At 37.2% G+C, this 16,930-nt stretch overlaps 2 protein-coding genes across 6 annotated transcripts in view; both read right to left on the minus strand.

Annotated features, from left to right (window-relative positions):
- The window catches only part of Oatp33Ea (Organic anion transporting polypeptide 33Ea), a 38,411-nt gene extending 27,178 nt beyond the window's left edge, over positions 1–11,233 (minus strand). For 2 of the 3 annotated variants that reach the window (XM_072296941.1, XM_019060882.2), the window contains exon 1: positions 10,095–11,233. The gene's annotated coding sequence lies outside the window, so the exon portion shown is untranslated. Of the gene's footprint in view, positions 1–5,425; positions 6,429–10,094 lie in introns of those variants that run through there. The other variant, XM_019060881.2, reaches the window with a different exon arrangement.
- A 144-nt stretch (positions 11,234–11,377) lies between these two features.
- kar (monocarboxylate transporter 10-like protein kar) overlaps positions 11,378–16,930 on the minus strand; it is a 46,535-nt gene continuing 40,982 nt past the window's right edge. For all 3 annotated transcript variants that reach the window (XM_072296943.1, XM_072296942.1, XM_019060886.2), the window contains one exon: positions 11,378–13,941. In XM_072296943.1, the coding sequence (XP_072153044.1) occupies positions 13,895–13,941 (47 nt within the window). In that variant the 3' untranslated portion in view covers positions 11,378–13,894. The remainder of the gene's footprint in view (positions 13,942–16,930) is intronic.

Consider the following 16,930-nt stretch of genomic DNA (forward strand, 5'->3'; position numbering starts at 1 on the left):
TAGTGTTGACAGGGCTTTCCCAAAAAATGCGCTCAACACGAGTAAACGTGTCTTCTGCATCGTTCCCCCGCTGGCTCGTTCACTTGATGTTTTTTATTGATGTTTCAAAACGAATGAGAAGGAGGCGGCAAAATATAGGCGGCCCATGGGCGGCAAGTAGGTAAATCCTGCCCTGAAAAAGTAGTGACTTTTTTATATTGTATCATTCAGTCAAAGCATCATCAATCATCCAAATTCATCAAGTATTGAACAAGCTCAGAAAAAAAATGAATAGTTCCGCTTGAAAGAAAGAACGAAAATAAGAAAAACATGTTCAAATCCGGCTATTCATCGTATGTACCGCAGGTTCATGCGCACTGATTATGGAAATTACTTGATATAAAAAATTGTAGAAGTCTAAATCAGCTTTATCTGACGGAAATCGCTGAAATGTGCATTTGAGCGTCAATGAATGCGTTTTCTGGCAAAAATTCAAGGCGATGCTGGTATTTTAGTATTTATTTGATGTCTGGATGTTTGCTTACTCCAACTGAAGATTCACCTCAGCCTCAATATCAATGTCGCATCCTCGTGTTTTATTGGCCGATTTGAGTGGTATCCGCGACCGGATTCAAGCGACTTTATCAGATTCGCATTATACAGGGTGATCCAAATTTAAACCGGTAGACTATACCAAGCTCTGGGTCAAAGTAAGACATTTTTCTTCGATGCAGTTTTTTCAGAAGTGCTCCCTGAGCCTTGACAGAGGTACGGCCCTTCCATATCACTATAATTCCTATCGCCGGGCTTTACACTTTATCGCCTGCTGTTGCTTCTTCGCCATCGGCTATAAAAGGCTATAAGAAATTGTGTAGAAATTCGTGTGCTTTGTAAATCCTTAAGTTTGTACGGAATCACCTTAATATTTACAAAACGCACATTATATTTTCCTTTACCACATATTTTTTTTTTTTTCATCAATTAAAATGAGAATAATCCATACAGAGTGTGCAAACATTTCAAAGTCATGAGTTGAAAAACGCTGACTCCACGAGATTAAATATTAGAGCCCAACACAAAGCGGAGCGGCGGCGCACTGGCGCCTACAAACCCAACAGGGATACTTCACGCATTACGCAATGCGTGAAGTATCCCTGTTAGGTTTGTAGGCGCCAATGCGCGTCTCGCGCTGGCTGCCCGCCCGCCGCGCCGCGCCGCGCCGCGCCTCAGCGTACCACGGCGCTTGAAGCAACTATTTCACACCAGAGGTATTGCACAGTATCATACGAATTTGAAAGCGCTCCAACATATTAGGAATGGTAGGCATCCTTCGAAAGTACGGGGCTTTCCTCGCAAAATAAATCAAGATACTACAGCCCAAAAAGAGAGCGGTAGTCTAAAAACTCACCAAGTCCTAGCATCCAAAATTAGTAACGTTTAGCATACACTTTATCGCCAGGCTGTTGCTTAGTCGCCATCGGCTATAAAAGGCTATAAGAAATTATGTTGCCGGCTATAGAAGCTATTGGAAATCTTACAGCCGGCTGTCGGTCCATGGTATTTTGGAACACAGATTCTACTGCCAATTTTTACCAGGGCAGATTCGACCAATCAGATCCGTTGTTTTTCGATAGCTCGAACCTTTTTTAGAACCACCTCGCGAGTTGGTACCAAAATACCGCACCAATGTTGCGATTCGTTAGTCACCGAATCGGAAGTTCCGAACTCGAGTAGGATGACAGCTCCGAGGTTCGAGCTCGAAAGTAGCACTGAACCTTGAAATAAAATTCGCTTCACAAGAGTGATACACTGAAAAAAAAAATCTCGGTGTATTTACTAAGAAAAGGGTAAAATTACCAAGAATTCAGGGTTCCATTTGAACCCAATTTTTCTTTGTAAAATTACCATTTATGGAATTGATAATTTTACCGAGAAATCTCGGTAAAATTATTGAACTTTCTCGGTTCTTTTACTGTACCTTGGTAAAAACTCCAATATTTTTTATCGATTGTGGTAGTATTACTGAGATGAAATGGCAAAGTTACCGGGAATTGATTACCAATAAAATTTGTATTCTTACCTGAAAAAAACAGTAAAAATACCGGTTTTTAGGTAAGCTTACCAGCCTCTCTTGGTAAAATTACCAACAATTGGTAAAAAGAGTGAGATGGTAAAGGTACCAACGGACCTTGGTAAAAACGCCGAGAATTTTTTTTCAGTGTACATCGAATGACGTATTCGAATGACGTAGTCGCTGATTGGTCTGCAGGCACCTGGCATCGCACGGGTCCGCGTCCGGGTGGTTGGTTCGTGAGGAATGGAAACTGGCCGTCCCTGCTGTGCATGTGCAAGTTGCGCCAGCTCCACGCCCGAGTTCACTCACCCAGAACAAGTCGCGATGGTGCGCACTAAAAGTTGTCCCCCACCAAGGCCAGCGCGGCGTCGTGCTTTCTCGTTCCGCGATTCTGTCGCCGCGACCAGCTGGCCCACCATGCGAAAGTCGACAACCGCAGTCTTTAGAAGCATTTTTTGTCGGAAAATCGCGATGTTTTGAAATTTTGTGATGAAACCTAAGCAGGACTCTTTCTGGGAAAAATATTTGCATTCGACAAAACGAATTTCACCATTCCTGGAGTCTTTTGGAGGCTTAAGGTGGATCCTGCCTTTGAAAATTGGGGCTCTCGTCCAAAATTTTAAAATTATTTCATCAAAATCTGATAGTACGGACATTTTTTACCCAAATCGAAACCAAGATTAAGTTCCAAATCGGCCTTTCCCTGCCCGAAATATTAACCCCTGACTTGGTCGTCCAGAGCCTCCTCGCTGAAATGCTCGGTCACAAAGTTGACGTAGAGACCCGGAAAAAGGTATTTCCATGGGGAACCGACCCCAAGAAATCCGAATCCGACGGTCCCGAAGCCTTTGGGGGTAAATAGGTAAGCTAAATCGACGGTAAACCGTGCGGGAGTTTTCACTTTTTTAGGGGGAGTTTTAAGAATTGGGCCTGGATGGCTACCACCACCTAGAATTCTGCAACAATGTGAGACAAAGAGGTCAGTTTGTTTTCCCACTAAAACAAAATAGTAAAATAATTAAGGTAGGAGCGGAAATTTTAGAACATAGATCAGAAGATGTATTGTTTTTCTAGTTTTACCATCGACGTACGGTTTTCGCGACTGCTTCCTCCTCCTGTACTCTTTTATTAGGATACCACTAAAATATATACTCTCCATACCTGTAAATAAAAATTCCTAGAAAATTCTGATTGTGAGTAAGTATCTGCAAAAACACCAAAGGAGAAATTCCCAACGTGCGATAGTGACTGCACGCCTCATCTTTCTCTTCTGCGCCTCTTTTAAATAACAGAATTGAAAGCGTCTGAAGGTTAACCACTTACACGTACCATAAGTAGCATGCCTGCCCCCCTCCCCCCTCTGGCCCTATGGTGTTTATTGCCTGGAAAAAAGTGCTTTCGTCGGCGATTGTCTCCTCTTTAGTTTAGTCATTGTCAAGCAGACAGAGCGAGCAGGGCATCAATGATCAGTTATTTTATTACTTATGATAAACAGACATGTTCTTCTTCAAAATACGGGCCCGGACAATACAATTGTTTTTTTTTTTTTTTTTTTTAAACAAAATCGGGGTAGACTAGGTAATGATTGGGTTATGCATCAAAAAAGTGAAGGAGTTGAAATCGAAAAGTAGATTTTTTTTTTTTTTTTTTTTTTTTTTTTTTTTTAAATCCTACTTCGGCAGGCCTTCCATTACTTACCGAAAAATTGATTTCCTTCCCAATCCAAAAGTGGAGGGGGAATGTCGTCGTCCATACACCATATGTGGGTTCAAGTGGGGCGTATAGGGGGTGTAAGCCACCCCCCTCCCCCCGTTTGCCCCAACAAGGGAGGAAGAAAAAGGGAATAAAGATAGACGAAAGGAACGCATGTAGGAAAGAAACAGGAAGGACGCTTGTACGAAGGATTGCCCCTCTCCCCCGGTTTTCCCTGAGAGACTTTCCATAAGCCCTGGTAAAAATTGGCAGTAGAATCAGTGTTCCAAAATACCATAGACCTACAGCCGGTTGTAAGATTTCCAATAGCTTCTATAGCCGGCTACACAATTTCTTATAGCTCTTTATAGTCGATGGCGATTAAGCAACAGCCAGGAGATAAATTGTATGCTAAACGTTACTAATTACGGATGCTAGGACTTAGTGAGTTTTTGGAATACTGCTCTCTTTTTGGGCCGCAGTATCTTGATTTATTTTGCGAGGAAAGCTCCGTACTTTTGATGGATGCCTGCCATTACTAATATATCAGAGCGCCTTCAGCTTCGTATGATGCTGTGCAATACCTCTGGTGTAAAATAGTTGCTTCAAGCGCCGTGGCACGCTGCGGCGCGGCAGGCGGGCAGCCAGCGCAAAACGCGCACTGACGCCTGCAAACCTAACAGGGATACTTCACGCGTTGCGCAATGCGTGAAGTATCCCTGTTAGGTTTATAGGCGTCAGTGCGTCGCCGCTCCGCTTTGTGTTAGGATCTAATATTTAATCTGGCGGAGTCAGCGTTATTCAACTCATGATTTTGAAATTTTTGCACATCCTGTATGGATTATTCTCATTTTAATTGATGTAAAAAAAAAGTATGTATTACAGGAAAATATAATGTGTGTTTTGTAAATATTACGGTGATTCCGTATCAAACTTAATGATTTCCAAAGCACACGAATTTCTACACAATTTCTTACAGCCTTTTGTAATCGATGGCAAAAAAGCAACAACCAGGCGATAAAGTGTAAAGCCCGGCGATAGGAACTATAGAGCCCGGCTGCATGATTTTTTATAGCTTCGTATAGCCCGGCCGTATGATTTTCTCCGCATTCTACAGCCAGCTTTATGATTTTCTGTAGCCTCCTTTAGCCGGCTATAAGAATTCCTATGGTATTTTGAAACGCAGCTCTTATCGCCAATTTTTACCAGGGAGTGCTCGTGGTAATTTTCAAACTGTTTCCCCTAAAATATATATAAGGAGTTGGAGGACAGGGCGCATAAGTGCAGATTTTGCTATTTCGAGAAATACGTGTTTGAAGTTTCGAAATTACATAGATACATATGGCGGAGAGAAAGTTCAAACTGACTTTTTGATGCTTAAAAATTGGAATTAGGTAGCAAATTTTTCTCAGAGTATGCATTAAGACTAGTTTTACTTGGATCATTAATATTTCAGTTTTCTAAAAAACTGCACTTATGTGCTGAGTCCTCTAAGCCCCTCGCTTTTCATCTCTAATCTGCTCTCTTTTTTTTCTCTCACGCATTACCTATCTTATTTTGCAGACAGAAAGCACTGATGGATAATGTCAATAAAGGACCGGAAAAAGGCCCGCGTTGGTTGGAGGAAAAGAGCTGTCTTACATTGAAAATGTAAAAGTAATAGGTAGGTACGGTACATACCTTCAGTTTTATGTTAATCCTTAATTTCTTTGTACCATCACAGCACCATTTATCACGTCGGAAAAGCTCCGTGCACTGTTTAATACTTTTTAATCAGGCCAAATTCCTTTTCAGACAAACGTTAATGCACTGGGAACTTTGCTTTTTTTCAAAAAGGTCTATGCTTTTGTTACCTTTTAATCACGCCTGCATCTCAGACAGGATTCCAACCGAGAAAATATGCAATGGTACGGTGGAATCTTACTTAGTTCATCGAAAAATCAAAACAATCCCGCACTGAAGTTTTCCAGATTTAAACGCTGACACTCAACTCTCGCCTTTTTTACACAAGTTTCGCGCTCTTTTAATGACGCTTTACTCACGCCGCCATCTCGGAAGGAATTCTGCGCACAGAAATTGGTATAAGGGCCTGTTGGAAGTTATATATTTTAAATACTTAATTTTGTTAGAATATCAAAATAAAAGCCACGCCAAATTTTTCGTAGACGATCGTTAATGCACTGTCAAGTTGCTTTTTTCCCGAGAAACTTTCGCGCACCTGTGATCACGCTTTCATCTCGGACTTAGTTCTGCGTAAAAAAGCAACATTCAACGATCCGTCCGAATCTGATCTGTCGGAATTACAAAAAAATTCGATCAAAATTTTTCGTGGACAAACGTCAATGCACTGAAAAATGTGTTTGTTTTTTTTTGTGTGTACTTATGTGTCCGGTAGACTTTCGCGCACTCATTCAGTATATTCAAGGGTCCGTCGGAATTTTATCTCGTTTGTCCGAACGTCAAAACAAAGCCGCGTCAAATGCATCGATGGGTGCACCGGTACTAAAATTAGAACCACGGAGTTGACAGGGGCGTAGCGCGGGCAGGTGGCTCGGTTCTGAGGCTCGGAGCTGAGACTAAACGGCAGGATTCCGAGTTGATCGTATACGTATACGTTGACGGCATCGCTCCTGGTATCATGTCTCCGGTGTACAGCGCGACTACCATTCCTCCGCTCGAAAGTGGGGTTGCGGTCCCACAGCACCCCACTCAAGGTCCCCCCGCCCCCGCGCCGCGGGTCCATCGATATAGCTGTGGCGCAACGCCACTACCCAGATCCGCAGGACAGGATTTGCTACAGCCTGTGGCGCAACTTCAATCCGAGGGGCGCAAATTTTTTGAGGCTTCTTTTCAAAACATCAGTATATGTATATGTATCCTAAAAATCTATTTTTTGAGCCGTTTTTTGTCACTTTTTATTCTCCCGAGCCAGTTTTTTTTCTGGCGGTAAAATTTTTGCCAGGAGCCGGCCGTTCATAAATTACAGTTCAATGCTTTAAGTAGCAGTGATCGCGATAAATAGCGATATTATCGGTTGGTTATCGCGATTATATCGGTGGCAATTTATCGCAATAATATCGAATGAAAAATTGCGATTTATGGCGATTAAATCGCTATGCATCGCAAGTTTTGGTTCGATAAAATCGCGGTCAATTTTCGTCGATAAAATCGAGATTAAATCGCCACATATCGCGATTTTTGTTTCGATACTATTGGGATTAATTGCCGGGCAGTAAAACCGCGATTATGTTGCAACAAGATCGAGGATAATCGCTCAGATGTTGATGATCCTAGCGATTTTATTGCCGATAAAATCGCAATATATCGCGATTTTTCCTTTGAAGAATGCTACTGGGGTTTAAGGAGAGAAGGAGGGTCCAGGGAGCGTCATGCCATTTCTTTTTTACGTGTCACAGGATAAGGATCTACGTCTTAAAAGCGTTACATGTGGGGGGGGGGTGTAAAAATGCCGATAAAGTGCATTAAGTAAAGTACGAACGGTCCCCAGAAGGGGACCTCAAAACTGATTAGAATCGTCTCTTTTTATGAATTGATTTTCTCTGAAAATTGTGTGGGAAAATGTCAAGTAAGCATTTTTCTAAATTTTCGGGAGGAGACCCAGAATCGAACCCTCCCCATACCTTCCCACTCCAAAGATCACCTCTTGGGAAGTTGAGGACTCCGAGCGACAAAAATAATGGCAACTCAAAATGAAAGTAGAGTAAACGGCTCAGATATAGGTAGGTCAAACCACGAAATGACCCAAAGTGTGTGTCCCTTAATAATGAAATATGAATATCTCCAAGATTTATTAAAGAAGTATGAAAAAGGCGTGATAATGTGATATGTAGGTATGCTAGGCCATGTGCAAATACGAAAGGACTGTTTCGTAGACTTTCTTGCAGAGTGATATAGTGATCATTGTTTGATCCACGCTAGGCGTGATTCGCCTTCAAAAAATGGGTATGCAACCATTCAATCCAAGTCTATGGGTACACGATGTCGCAACGTTCGTCAGAAACGAAGCGCTAAAAACCGCTGGTTTGAATGATTCATATCAATACCCAAGATCCTAAAGGTACCTAACTCACATTTTTTAAAAAATCAAGTTTGTGTCGTTTTGGAAATCTTCGATAACGGTTCTTTGTGTGTGGAAAATTTGGTAGCCCTATCTTACGTCAGTTATAAGACATCTTTTAGGATGAAACTAGAAATTTTTTGTTCAATAGAGCAGTGATTTTTTGTTTTTTTAATCTTAAGTATCACATAAGAACCTTACAAATTTAATTTTCATCAACTTTTGCCATCCTCTAGATGGAAAGTGTCTGTCCTTCTCATAAGACGTTTGATGCCATGCTGGTTCTTGCATTCATTTTAATTCTGTGTTCTTCTGGCAACACTGACCTCTACTTGTTCCATGGAAAAGATTTGTTTTGACAGATGCCTTTCTGTGATTTTACTGTCAATACTCACAATCGGACGTATTTCTGTCAAACGGAACTAAGCGCCAATTGGAGTTCCTTTTGAGGAATTTAGAATGTTGGATAGTGCATTCTGTCGAACGGAACTAAGCGCCGTGGAAAAGCATTGCGAGTATAGAACGGAATGAGCCTGACGCCCGACTTCTCCGCCAATCCAAGCCCCCCTCTATCTTCCTCCCCGATGGCGCTTAGTTCCGTTTGACAGAAAAACGTCCAATTAGACATGCCAATTAGTCGAAAACTCAAAAAGGGGAACCATATTTCCGCCGGAAGTCAACTCCCTTTATCATTGGGTTTACACTGTAGGTAATTTGAGAGAGTTGATAATTCTTCCTCATGCTTAAAACTCAAATTTTACTGTTTCAGTATCATGACTTCCTCTTCCTCTCAGATGTGCTGGGGTGCCATCCTATCTGTAAATCCGTCAGTTCGATCAAGTAAAGAAACCTCTACTCAGAAGTAAATGGGTATGCTCCATCAATAAGGTGCGTTTTAATTTACTTTTTTTAAAAAAAGATGTGATAGTAATCAAATCTACTTGTGCCAAAACTTTTAAGCAGTTGAAACGCTTGGAGGACAAGGTGCATAAGTGCAGTTTCTGAAAAAATTTAGGTATTAATGATTTCATGTAAAACTAGTCTTAATGCATATTCTGTGAAAAATTTGCTCCCAAATTCCAATTTTTAAGCATTAAAGTCAGTTTGAACTTTCTCTCTGCCATATGGATCTGTGTAATTTCGAAACTTCAAACACGTATTTCTCGAAATAGCAAAATCTGTACTTATGCGCCTTTTCCTCCATGCCCCTTAATTGTTCTCTTTGTTTTACCTTATGCAGAGAAATCAATTTCTTTAAAGCTGTAGAACTGAGGACGATTCAAAGGAAATATCCATTATGTTCATTTACGAACTTTCAGAGCTGGTGGGCACCGTGAACATTGCTTGGTAATAGCAGGTCATTACTGTGCTACAACTGCAGTTTAGGAAAATGTACTGCGGCTTGCTTCCTTTGTTCATCGCCTGTTCCTCACAACCTCCGGAACACAATAAGTTTTAAAATCATACTTTCTACCAGCCTACTGTATGAAAAGCAGGGCTGAAAAAAGATTTTCTCGGCATTTATAAACGTATTTGCATACAAAAATGTGACACTGTTGTTGTCTTGACATGACAATCTGCTACATGCTATTGTCACTAACTAGAGATAATTTTGGTTTTTTCCACTCAAGAAATGCAGGAATTTGAGGAAAGGAGAACTCTCTGCTATGCTCAATCTGGTGTTGAAACATTTCTACAAGTAAATGTATGTAGAGTCCACGCCGAACAAGTTTACGCACTTCTAGACTGCGACTGAAGATTGTCGGACATCACTTTTACATGTAAAGTAAATGGAAGAATCAAGATGGTAGATCTTCTGTCGCAGTCTAAAACTGTGTAAACTTGCTTGGCTTGGACTCTAGAAATGCCATAATATAAACCTTTAATATTTCTACTTATAAATGCATATTAATATGCCACAAGATGAACGTTTGGCTTTGCTTACCTCAAAAATAGCAAATTTTAGGTGAAATCGTGAAAAGTTAAATATTTGAAGGTAAATTTATCCGATGCTGAATTCCTCATTTATCTTGGTAATTTTTTATAAATAACTATGTGTAACTTTAAAGATATTTCCTCTTCAAAAAGGCTCCATCAATAAAAATTTAAGATCATTTTTCAGGGGACACCAGCTCTGAAAGAATACTGAGTACCCAGAAAATGGAAATTAAGAACGAAGCAATTCACATGTCTTCACCTTGAATTTAAGCCCATTTATATACACTCCTTGCTTTAGTACATAATAAATGTGGAAACAGAACATGTACTTACGTCAGAGCTATTGATGAACACTAATTTTTAATGACATGCAAAAGAAAATGCCTCCTTCAATGACAAAGTCTCATCAAATTTCTTTATTCCTTTTAGTTTGTGGCACTAAAGAACACTGCTCTGACAATAAAAATAAAGACACAAACTAAATTTAATCTTTGAATCATCACACAAATGCTCTCAGCAAACTGTATTTGTTACTAAACTTGAGTGCCCTTTGGAACCACCTTTTCAATCTGGCAAGATAAAACAAGTAATAGTGAATCTAATCTAATAGATAAAAAGAGAAAGAGAAACAAATCATGCTTGACAAATGCAAAGAATGGCTCAACTCACTCAAAAGTTGTGTAATCAGATGATGCGAAAAAGAGAAATTAAAATGGAAAATCCAATTCAAGGTGAAGGCAGTGTTTTTCTTTATCAGTGAAATAATTGGCGAGTGGCTTTGAAACCATACACTAAAAACACGAGGCTCAACCTTTTGAGTTGAAATCTTTTCAAAGATGATAAAAGACCGCCTTTATCTAGACTTATGATTGTAATTTTAATCCATATGAAGGATTTTCGGAAAATTGTTACACCCCCCACACTGGGCCGCAGGAGGACAGTAGGAATACAAGTACTTTTTTTTATTCAGAATTCCTCAGAGCGCCACTTAAGTTAAAAAAAGTTGTGGCAAAAAAGCTCTCTTCCTCAATTTCTATTTTGAAGCTTCAATTACAAAAAAAAAAGTTTGAATTTTTGATGTTGAAAAAGTTTCTCTTTTTCCGATTGAAAGCATAAAACTACAATTTGGGAAAAAAAAATTGTGCTATTTTGAAGAATTTTCTTAGAATTTATTGTTCAAATATTGAGACTTGCACCTTTAAGAGGGTTTTGTTTCGTGATTGAAGAGTTTAAATTGCAAATTAACGGATCAGATTTTTCAAAAACTTATTCAAAAGGGACATGCGCACAGAAATGAAGCGCAAAATACACTTAGCCGTATTTTTTCCCTTTTAATGCCTTATCCCCACAGGACTTAATTCTTCCTTTTCTACAATTTTGTGTATATTGTAGATGTTTTTCGCTATTTTTTATGAGGCCACAGAAGCAAATTTTAGAGATATACATCAGTAGTAAAGGGCCTGGAATGATTTGGGACTTATGCTAGCGGATGTTGAGAATTTTCAGCAAGAAAACAATGCATTGGTGTCTAACAACGAACAATATTTTTCAGTAAAATCGTATGTTAAAAGGCACTAAAAAAAACCTACATGGACAAACAAAACTTTTGAAAAATGTTTTATGAGCTAGTCATGATCCAACGCTTGACATTTATTTCAAATACAATTAGTAAGTCTACAGTGTGTATTTAAGGAACACAAAACAGAACTTGATCACAGAATTCAATAAGGAGTTTTTCCTAATGATTTTTTTTAATAAATATTCTTGACTAAGGAATTTATTATTTTATTACATATTTTATACATGCTAGACTTGCATTAAAATTTTCTCTGCAACATATTTTTGCTGTTTATTTCCCATGAGGTTTGTTTGTTGGTAATGGTGCTCAAGATCCATCATCAGACTGCTACATCACTTTCAGAGGACAAGCTGATGTCACTATGACCATAATTTCAAAATTTTGATTTTCTATTTTCAGACTTAACAAGAAAGAAACACCAAAAAATGTGGCCCTAACTGTATGTAACAAAGTGTGAGAATAGTGCTGGGTCCACATAACTTTGCAGGAAAGCAAGGCCATGCTTGTTGGCATGCTTTCCTGCAAGTGGTGACATAGCACTATCTTACCACCTTGTTTTCAGCCACTAGTAGTTTTAAGCTAAACCAGTCGAACAGTTGATTTTGTCGAAAATTCAAAGTTAAGAAAAAATATTGAATTGTAAAAAAGGGGTAAAATTTTGTCTTAAACATCAAGTGCTGTAAAGAGTTAAAACTTCAAATCTCTATTTCTTAGACCCGGCTCAGTGAGACTTGATTCTTATCTGCTGAACTCAGTCCACTCAATTCTCCAATTTGACAAAAGAAAGACAAAATTCCAATATTGTACTGAAACGTTGTTGCAATCCCTTCTGCACATTTAACTTTTTCCATGATAGTATGATATAATTGAATTCTGGGAGTTTCAACTTCTTTGGGATGTTGCAGATGTGTTTGAGCTACTAGATTTAATGAAATATAATAAAGTATGCAATCCTCATCAAAAATATGTAATAGTGAAAATTTTGCAAGAAATACTGAAATTCGCTACTTCAAATTATCACTGAAAAGAACTGAGAGTTGGGGAAGAGCAGAATTGGCACCAATAATATAGATAAAATTTACAAAGATGTAAAGAACTTAAAAACTTCTGCTTTGAACTGATGAATATTGTTACATTAACTCAAATAAAGTTATAAATTTCACAGTTCCTACATCATTCCAATTTGAACCTTGAGGCAACAACTGAACAGGAGGTTGCCAAGGGTGGGATTTTAGCTAGTTCCTAGATGAGACGTCCACTGAAAATTTGGCTAAAACATACAGCCAGTTTGCAAATTTAATTAAAAGTAATTTTCCTAGAAGGAAACTGAATATTAAAGTTTATAGCACAACAATTATCAATTGTCTCCATGATTATACATAAGACTTCAGACTCGATGACTGGAAATATAATGGATCGATTAAAATATTGCTTCAAAAGCAAGGATTCTTCCCTAGAGACACATCATTACCTGATGAGTATAGGATGCAGGAACTTCCCCTGAACATTTTATGGAAGAAATTTTTGCGAGGTGAAATTCCAAAATTTTCACCTCACAAGCTTGAGGCATCTTTCACCAGATTCCTTCAACCATATACAACAGAGATTTGAATTGACTATCATTGTATTTTGCTATTTTCAGGGTGGAAGACGTTAGTTTTAAGGGCACGCTATGAACATGCTGAATACGTAATCTGCTGAAGCAGTAGCTACCTCAAGGACTGGGACTGTAGATGTCTGTATTCTTGAGAGTTAGACCATGGACAAAGTCTGCGATGATCTACCAAAAAGCGTGACAACAATAATTTTCTAGTTTGTGATAATCGGTTTACCAGCTCTACATTTAAAATTTAGTCTGTTTCTGGTTCATGTTTTACTATTCTTTACACTAATTCAAAATCCCTGAAAAGGAGAATAAGGTCTTTTGCTCCTGAAAAAAATACTGACAAAAAATATTTATATTCCCTGACTATCATGTGTGAAAATGTACGAGTCTAGGTACTTAAAAGTAAAAACTTGTGAAGAAACTATGGAAAGCTCAGCTAAAATATATCATGAGTACAATAATTCATTGAATTGTTAAAAGTCTAGAAATTAAAATATAATTTATGGAACTAATGATAAGAACCACAATATCCATTCGTAAAACTATGACTCCATCGAATAAAATTATGCAGTGATAGTAAAATTTAACATTTTCGAATAAAAAATTTGTAAAAGTAACATTAAAATTTACACTTATACGAATGTTAAAAACAGAATTCAGTACAGATATCTCAAACAAAGGGAAGCAATTGATTATTAATATTTTAGAACAAATTAAGCTTATGTGATGTTGGTTGAGAAGTAGTTCCACTCTAATTTGAGCTTCATGATCCACATTCTAGAGATCAATGAAATGAGGCAGGATTCTGAAGGAATGCTTAGTTTCTGCTTTCCGACCTTTCAAAATCTGATGGGTCAGGAGAACCGTCATTTCGATGTACACCATGATGAAAATAATCATTGTCAATTCAAGTAAAATACCATCAAGATGTTAAAATATTTCAGTTTATTATGGAGAGAGGGCCTCTTCACTATTTTGGTTTCTTACGATGTCTCCTGCGAAAAAAAAGGAAGAAATTTTATGAAAGAAAATTTTATTGTGCATCATACGAATGACAGGAAATTTTAGCTCAATCAAGGAATTACTTTAAATTAGGCTTTGATCCCTGGCGTTTGGCTTTCATAACGTGTGTAATGTCTGTTTCTCTGCTGAAAGATAATTTCTATTCTTCTAGCTTGTAATAATTTCTGGGCATACATTGTGTTTTCATTGCATTCTAACTTCAATGAGGTTTGCAGCCCTAATCAAGTCAGAAAATTAGGTTCGCACTTAGAAAAGGTTGTGGGATAAAGAAATAAAATAGTCATCGAAAAGTGGAGTATGAGGAGAAATTACTGGCTAAGTAAAAAAAAATCGTACGAATGGAAAATAAATGCAGTGCTATACAAAAAAAAAAGTGTTGATGGGTAGAGAATAGAGAGGAAAAAGAAAACAGAGGAGCTAAAGATAGAAGTCAACATTTTGTATTTCAAAAGAATAAGAAAAATAACAATAACAAAATGAAGAAATGTAAATTATTAGTTTTAAAACATTGAAAAATTGAAAGGTCAGGAGGTAGAGATGCACAACACAAAACTAAAAATAAAAGCATGAAAATGAAAGTTGATTACATAGCAAATTCACAAACCAAGATGGAAGAGAGGAGACAAGGAAAAAACAGTCGAAGAGAAAAGCAACAAGACAAAGAGAACAAAAAAACTTTACAACACAGTTTGATCATTTGAAAATGGAAACGGATAAATCAAGAAGAGATCGAGAGTTGGAAGAAGATTGGAATGCAGAAAGGGAAGGCTGACTGAGGAAAATTTCTGATTATTTTTTACTAAATTTTTCATGAAATCGCACTTAATTTTTAGCGTAATTTACTCATTTGTAACTATGCATTGTGCCATCCTGTTAGAATTGAAGTTAAAGAAGATAGGAACAGCATACATAAAGCCTGTATCACCTTCATGAAATCTTAGAAAATACAGTATTTTTACAATAAATTCGTATTTTTTTATTCCTGTATGACTTACGTGAAATTCACAGTGGAATAATTTGCAATTTTACTATTCTGCGCATTTAGTACATCACTTGAGCCCTACTTTATGTAAACAAACTTATTTCCTCTTTGCTTACAATAGTTGAGAATACCATGACCTTTTCTGAATTCTTAAATTCTCTTATATTAAATTATAGTCTATATATGGGTGATTTCACGATAACTGGAATAGTTTTGACGCCGTACAAACAACTTATTTTTAGTAGTAATGATAACCACTCGAACTTTTTTGCATTAATCTACACGGATTATATTTTATAACGCTTTGCAACGATTTATTGCTCTAATTTTCAATTTTAATATAAAAATGGCCGAAAATGTGCTGTATGTTACGCTGACTTTTTACCGCGTAACAGCACGTTTTTGGAATTTACATTATAGTAAGTGAGAAGTAGAGCAATAAATCTTTGAAAAGTGTTATAATACGTAACTCTTTGAAGATTAATGCGAAAAAATTCGAGTGATTATCATTCCTACTCAAAATATGACTGAAAAATGTGTTGTCTGTTACGGCGACAAAACTATTCCAGTTATTGTGAAACCACCCTTATGTTGTTTTCATCTCACTGGTCTTCATCTTACTGTCTTCTTACTACCTTTGCATTGTTGTGCTTTTTGTAATTAGGTTTGCACGTTGTAAATAAATAAAATAAAGTCTAATTTAAGTTAAGAGAAAAAAACAAATTAAACTATACCCTTACTAAATAGTAATGAGATCACAAAAAATTGTTTGTTTAAAGTTCACGCAAAGGATGCTGTGAAAAAAAAAACAAAAAAAGGAGGGGCAGGATCAATTTTCAATTTTAAAAAAAGCCAAGCGATTTGGAAAATTTACTTCTTTTAGAGAAGGCGACAGTAAATTCTTGCTAAATAAAAATCCCCCCTAATAAAACAATAAAACTACTTTGGTTGTACCTGTTTTCTTTGGTTCTTTAACATCTCCACAAAAAAATTTCAAAAAGTATAACTCAAAACAGATATTCAGTTACTTTCGTAGAAGAAAAACCACTTGCCTCCATAAAAAATGTACAAATTTGGACCAGGAAATATTAAAAAGAGGAACAAGAGGCACATGCATGAAGTAAGGGAAGACAGATAAGGCATGTGCTGCTACCTTCAAATCCCATTATGTTTAATAACTGCAGTTTTAATGTAGCGATAAAGAACCCCACTTTCAAGTATGAACTCTTCTAAAACTTAATTTCACTAGGTTTCAACAATTACATATTATATGAAAATTCTGAACTTTGATTTTAATTTAAGTAAGAAAATGATCATTATGCTATTTGAGGAGAATTTAACAACTTAAGATTAAAATTTATAATGAGAATTTGTTTCCCTCATTTAAGGAAGAAAAGAGAAAACCTAAAATTTATGTTTAAAACCTGATGTAACTGTAACTTTAAAGACAGATAGGTATATATGTACTGGTGCGAAAACCAGCCACAGAATGACCATTCTGGTTGAAAACGTTAGAACAATAAAAACTTAAGCAGCAAAACCGTTAAGCCAAGAAGCCACCGAAGTCAAATTTTCTTTGGTCTCTTAAATTTTCTACGGAACACGCTTTCATAGTATTTATATTGATCAGTGCATATCAATTTTCTAAATTAGAAGAAAGGAAAAATGTGGTTTAGATATTTGTTAAAAAATCAAACTTGAATTTTTGAATTAAGAGTAGATAATTTTAAATGCCTTATCAGGCTTATCAGGAAAAAAACAGTGGTGATGAGCAATTGCTCTCTTGTAAAAAAAAGAAAAAAGGTGAGAAAAAAAAAAACAAAATACACAAAAGTAAACAATGGTGTGTGCTTGTAAAGAGGTTCGAATTGAGCGAACAAACATAACTTTAAAAAAGTTACATAGCAAGCAGACCCTTCATATCCTCTTGGAATGCCTTGTCAAAATTTTGAAAAGAAAACTGATCAGTCAGACAGTGA

The sequence above is a fragment of the Bemisia tabaci genome, chromosome 2, assembly GCF_918797505.1.
Source record: "Bemisia tabaci chromosome 2, PGI_BMITA_v3".
Classification (NCBI taxonomy): Eukaryota; Metazoa; Arthropoda; class Insecta; order Hemiptera; family Aleyrodidae; genus Bemisia; species Bemisia tabaci.